The sequence below is a fragment of the Littorina saxatilis genome, linkage group LG10 (assembly GCF_037325665.1).
Source record: "Littorina saxatilis isolate snail1 linkage group LG10, US_GU_Lsax_2.0, whole genome shotgun sequence".
Taxonomy (NCBI): domain Eukaryota; kingdom Metazoa; phylum Mollusca; class Gastropoda; order Littorinimorpha; family Littorinidae; genus Littorina; species Littorina saxatilis.
The window spans coordinates 4,926,863-4,933,428 of NC_090254.1; the positions used below are offsets into that span (position 1 = coordinate 4,926,863).

A 6,566-nucleotide genomic window follows, 5' to 3' on the forward strand; every position below is an offset into this window, starting at 1 on the left:
CCTGTGAAGGTATCGCCGTGGCAGACATAATCACAATGACCAGCTACATCCCCTTCGTCATCCATTTCTACCTGCTAAACTCCGTGGACATCACCCCGCAACGAAACTCTTACGGGTGGATGATGTTCTTGACTGTTCACCTTAACTTGACCTTGACCTCCCACACGGCCTCCATCTGGTTGGGGGTCATCATGGCCATCATGAGATACCACATCATCCATCGCTCGCAAGGCCGGGGAGCACGGTGAGGATTTGCTTGCGTCACAGAGATCCAAAATCAAATAGACTACCAACGTTCCAAAATTCAGAATACAAAAAACAAAAAAGATTAGTTATTAGAACGTTTAATTATTGACAAAGCAGAACGTTACGTTCACAAATATGTCGACCCAGCGGGTCTTTTAAAGTGTATTTTAAGCGGTCTTTTAAGATAAGTGTTGTGTAATTAGTGTTTGTCTGCGCACTTAAACGACCGCTGGGTCGATATATTTGTGAACGTAACGTTTTGTTTTAGGGAGTAATATTTTCGTGCCTTGGGGAGTTTTTTTCTCGTACGACATTTTTACTCCGGAGTACATTTTTCGTGGAGTAAAAATTTCGTGTTACACCGGAACAGAGATTGTGAGTCGAATTAAGAACACGGAAATGTGCGTGCCTATATACAAAGATGTTACTGCATGGACAGCTTGTTTCCACAAGCAAATGCTTGGGGGGTCCCGGATGCATAGTTGGTAAAGCACTGGACTATAGTTATCCTCGAATCACGAATTTGGATTCGGACCGGGACGAACACGGGTCAACTTTTACGTACAGACTCAGAGATGGTATTCATTTACCACTCCCGTGTCACCAGTGTGGCACGTTAAAGTTTCAGTCATTCTGCCAGGTGGCAGATTACACTTAAATACGCTTCGTGTGTGTTTGTTTGTTTGTTTGTTTGTTTGGTTGTTGTTTGGTTGTTGTTGTTGTTGTTGTTGTTGCTGTTGTTGTTTTGTTGTTGTTGGTGGTGGTGGTGGTGGTATTGTCATTGTTGTTGTTGTTGTTGTCGTTGACGGTGGTGTTGTTGGTGTTGTATTTTTTGCTGTTTTTTTTCACAACTATAACGTTTGTTGTGTCCTTTCAGGGCGATCAACTGCAGAACCTCCATCCTGCTCATCTTCTGCACGTTTGGCGGCGCGGCGTTCCTGGTGATCCCCAACTACATCATCACGGACATGAGGCCGTGGCCCGGGCCGCCCAACGAGACGCAGTTCTGGGTGCTGGACATGCCCATCGGCAAGAACCAGACGGACAAGATGGCCGTCATCACCTTCCTCGTCTACCCCATCGCCGGCAAGATCATCCCCATCCTCCTCATATCCTTCTTCGGGGGCCTGCTCCTCAGGACGCTGTGGGAGACGGACAAGAGGGGAAGGAGGCTGAAGGGCGATAACACTTCCAGCCACAACCAGAACCGCCGCACCACCATGATGCTGCTCGCCATCATCGTCATGTACATCCTCTCCGAGGTGCCGCAGAGCGTGCTCGTCATCCTGTGCGTGGCCGTCAAGGACTTCTTCCGGGACGTCTACATGCCCCTCAGCGACATCATCGACGTCTTCGCGCTCATCAACAGCGCCATCAACTTCGGCATGTACTGCACCATGAGTCGGCAGTTCCGCACGACCTTGACAGAGTCCATAGACCACTGCCTGGCCTCGTGCAAGAAGAAGAACCAGCACATGAATGGCGAGACTACCACGCTCACCCACGTATGACAGAGGGTCAAGGAAGGAGAAGTGCAAGGAGTGTGACCATGGCTGGCTATTGTTTTCATCCACAACGTGTTTTGAGTGATTTAATATTGTGTTTGTCTGTGGCTTGTTTCTGTCAACGCCTAACTCAGCTCCTGGCTGGAATTACAGGTTGGTTTGGGAGAGGTGGATCTGTGTGGATAGATCCTTCTCTGTTTGCTATGTGAAACAAGCTGGTGTTGCCACTAGGGTCTGCGACAAGAGTATACTTTGTGCAAAACCTGGGATTGAATCATGGGTGGTTAAAGAATGTATTTGTCCGGAACTTGTCTATGTTAACACCTGGCTCAGCTCCAAAAGGAAGTATTGGTTTATTTGGGAGATGAGGATCTTAATGGAAAGAGAGGACTTTGTGAAGTGAAACCGTCTGTTGTTGCCTCTGTCAACGCCTGCCTCTGATCCGGCAAGAAGAACAAAATGTTTCCATGCACAACGTGTTTGATTGACTGTGTTCGAACATATTTGTTTCTTCTTCTTCGTTCGCTTATTTTAAACACTACAGAAGGGAAGCACTGCGTGTAGTCAAGTTATGTACGTGTATGTGTAGATATGACGTCATCCGTACGCGTTGGTTGGTGGTTTTTTTCTAACGTCTCTGCAACCAATAATGCTATGCGGGACCGTTCTGTGCGCGTATTAGAAACTTGGTCCAGATTCAACACGCCCGAAACTGCAACGCTAGGAGACGATCTAATCGCAGACGGCCACTTAATGAAACAAAACACGTCCATGACCACGTGTAATGCTTTTCGTTGCTGTGTTGTGTGTATACCAAACGCATACGTGTTTGAAACTGCATTAGAATCATATTTATTTGGACAATTTCACAAATCACTTTCACGAAAACGTGTGCGGGAATGTCTCCTGTATTTAGTGCGGATACATCCTCCGACACTCAACGTGTAGCTCCTGGTAACAGCACAATCACATCAGTCCAGCATTGCTTACTCTGCGCCGTTCCATGTTAATGTATATATAAAGTTATGCGGACATTTTACAAACCAAACAACATGTTTTAGAAATAAACAAATCCGTCTTCACGACGATCGCGCTTTAGAGCCCAGTTGCATTTGATGTCACCCGACATACTCGCACACGTACACTCTCAGAAAAAAACCACCACAAAAACAAACATTGTCTGGACCTGTCTACTCCCTGTCGGATGTGGAGTGTACGACTGACGCCCTCTTCCTCAGGGCCGCCAGGTCGCACGAACCAAGAAATCGGAATGGCTATCTAGACTGCGTTCATTCCGGCTTACTGTAAAGCCTGTCCTTAACTGGGCGAAGTCGACTACGCGAAGATATACTTAGCGAAGCTGGCCGCACGAAGCTTTAGCGCAGGGTTTTTGGTAAAAAGACTTCGCAAAGTCTTCGCGAAGTCGACTTCGGGATTAATTAAGGACCGCCGTTAATGCCTGCTCCCTCAGTCCGTGCATAAAGAAGAGTGGTACATATGTGTTGCAAAAGGGTGTCTTTGTTTATGGTTTGCGAGGCAAAAAGTCTCCTTTGTTCATGTGAACAGGAGAATACAGATCAGCTTCTCGGTATCAAATGTAAGAAAACAGGATCAGACACAGAAACACACGACATACTTAAAAACGGTGACATTGGTTTGCAAGTATTTTGGGGACCCATCCCCAAACAGGAGGTATGAATGAGACCGAGCATGTTTTTGAGTAGTGTATTCGTGATTATGCATGAAAAAAAGGGCGAGCTGTTTTTTTCAAAGACAGTACAGGAAGGAAGAGCAAACACAAATCTGTCAATTACATTGAATGGATTGTCCATGACTCCAGCCTAATAGTATTTGAATGGAAGTGTATGGTGATGAGTTGACAATAGTTTAATCGACGAACTATGACCTGTCTTGGATCATGCAGGTTGCCTTAAAAAGACTGCAGAAGCTGTAATGAATCTTAAAAGGGTCATTAATCAGCATAGAGTAATTGACATACGCATAAACAGAGAATATGTGTGAATGGAAAAAAACTCCTGTGTGTGTGTGTGTGTGTGTGTGGGTGTGTGTGTGTGTGTGTGCGTGTGTGTGTGTGTGCGTACATGCGTCCGTGAGTGCATGTATGCATGTGTGTGTGTGCGTGCGTGCGTGCGTGCGTGTGTGTGTGTGTGTGTGTGTGTGTGTGTGTGTGCGTGCGTGCGTGCGTGCGTGCGTGCGTGCGCGTGTGTGTGTGTGTGTGTGTGTGTGTGTGTTTGTGTGTTAATATGCGTGTATCCGCCTGTCTGTCTGTCTGTCCGTCAGTTAACATATGTATGGTGGCGCCGTACCAGTGTGCAGTTATGCCTTTAGCTGATACCGTCATGTGGTGTGAACACAAACACACACTTATTTGTCGACTTGAAATTGTGACCATTCATTTGTTTCTTCTCGGATGACGGCACAATCATTGGCGGCCTAAAATATTCCCCACTATACCTTTGTCAGTGTTGACGAAGACAGGTAACAAAAAAAAGTCCATTCGGAAGATGTTTTTGATTAAAACAAAAAGACAACGCAACGTAAACTAATACGTTTCCAGTCGTTATTTTCATGTGATACACTTAACCCTGTGATGATGTATTGAGTCGTGCTATTTATTCAAAAAGTTTCGCTTTGAGCGACCTAAAAAGCACCGTCCTTCCCATGTGAAAAGTTAGACAATCTCAGATCTGGCCCGGCACGTGGGACCAGGCCATGTTTTCACTTGAACAGCTACCAAAATTGAAACGGTCGGCGTTTTCTTCTCGCAGAGTGAGCATTTATTGATGAACTAATTTCCGATACAGGTGGCAATTTGTGACACTACTTCATCGAAAACGTCTCACGCTGTACGGGAAGAAGTTTGTTTGTTTGTTTGTTTGCTTAACGCCCAGCCGACCACAAAGGGCCATATCAGGGCGGTGCTGCTTTGACATATAACGTGCGCCACACACAAGACAGAAGTCGCAGCACAGGCTTCATGTCTCACCCAGTCACATTATTCTGACACCGGACCAACCAGTCCTAGCACTAACCCCATAATGCCAGACGCCAGGCGGAGCAGCCGCTAGATTGCCAATGTTAAAGTCTTAGGTATGACCCGGCCGGGGTTCGAACCCACGACCTCCCGATCACGGGGCGGACGCCTTACCACTAGGCCAACCGTGCCGGTACGGGAAGAAGTGAGGATGTTAATTTTTGGTATGTATGAAAGTGAAGGGATGTCCCGTGTCACAGCCTGGCCAGATCTCAGATGGTTACTGAATCGTTAACATTGGAAGCACTGTGCCTGTCATGTTTATTAGTTACAGATTGGCGTTGCAGAAGCACACCCGTGTGCGCCTTTGACAATGGGTTTTGTTTCCAGTAAGTCCAAAGGCGCTTACTGATAATCATCGTATGTTAATGTTATTTATGTTCATGAATTGCATCGGTAAAGACGTTGTGTAATTCAATCAAACTGTTACACGCATTAGTTTTCGCACGTTGTCGAACGCATAATTATATTCTTTTGGTGTGGTATGAGAGATGACCATGAAGACACCTTTGAAGTCTGGAACATGGACAAGCAAAGTTGATCGTTCGTCTGTTTTAGTAACCACAAGCAGATTAAGTCTTTGTTATGACGGGCGCGATGGCTTGGTGGTAAGACGCCGGCCTCCAAAGCGGAAGGTCGTGGGTTCAAATCCCGGTCGCTGCCGCCTGGTGGATTAAGGTGAAGATTTTTCCGATCTCCCAGGTCAACTTATGTGCAGACCTGCTAGTGCCTTATCCCCCTTCGTATGTACACGCAAACACAAGACCAAGTGCGCACGGAAAAGATCCTGTAATCCATGTCAGTGTTCGGTGGATTATACAAACACGAAAATACCCAGCATGTTTCCTCCCAAAGCGGCGTATAGCTGCCTAAATGGCGGGGTAAAAACGGTCATACACGTAAAAATCCACCCGTGCAAAAACACGAGTGTACGTGAAAGTTTAAGCCCATGAACGCAGAAGAAGAAGAAGTGATTGTAATGATGGGTAACACGATTGTTTTGTTTTATCTTGTCACTGCCGCAGACATGTGTCGTGTACAAATGCGTATTCTCTTTTGAAAATTGAGCTTGTTCCTAATCGTTGGACGTTTTTGTTCGTTTTGTGGCGGAACTCTTCTGCTAAGTGGCATGTGTGACCATACAAGTATAAACACCATATTCTGTGCGCATTTTTGTTTCGACAGCATGCTGTCGGTGACTTCAAACGACAATGTTACCTGTACACGAGGCATGATGTGTATTTAAAGGAAAGGTGTGATATAATCAGATATGTTACAAGGGAACATACCCCTAATGGTTTGACCTTGATGGCGTTAAACACATGTATTACCATGATCAGATCTGGTGTTGTCTTGTCTTTATCTGGCACAAAGATAGGTGACAGTGACGGTCCATACCTGGGAACCCATACGATTTCGCCGTACTGTGTACGCTTGATTGTCTAAAATACGATCAGTACTTTCAGTGGAAAAAAATACGATGAACAAAATTGTTAAGACTGCCTTTCTTCTGATTCTTTTAAGGATTAAAATAACTGTATAACTCTGCATTTGATCAATGATTACAGCTGTTATCATTACACATTGAAAGAAGCATAATTTGTTTTAGATGAATTAGTAAACTCAATTAACGGTGTAACGGACGCGTGCGAAGCATGTTTGAATCAACGATGTTCAAATGTTATGTGAAGTACACTCATTTTCGCGAAAATACACCAAGTTTGTTTGAGAATACTCCAAGTGAAAAACAGGGGTTCCCA

At 45.4% G+C, this 6,566-nt stretch overlaps 1 protein-coding gene across 1 annotated transcript in view; it reads left to right on the forward strand.

The window, feature by feature from the left end:
- Positions 1-4,830, forward strand: part of LOC138977992 (G-protein coupled receptor dmsr-1-like) — a 5,750-nt gene extending 920 nt beyond the window's left edge. The window contains exons 2-3 of the mRNA XM_070350602.1: positions 10-244; positions 1,124-4,830. Coding sequence (XP_070206703.1) covers positions 10-244; positions 1,124-1,757 — 869 coding nt within the window. The 3' untranslated portion in view covers positions 1,758-4,830. The remainder of the gene's footprint in view (positions 1-9; positions 245-1,123) is intronic.
- The last annotated feature ends 1,736 nt before the right edge of the window (positions 4,831-6,566 follow it).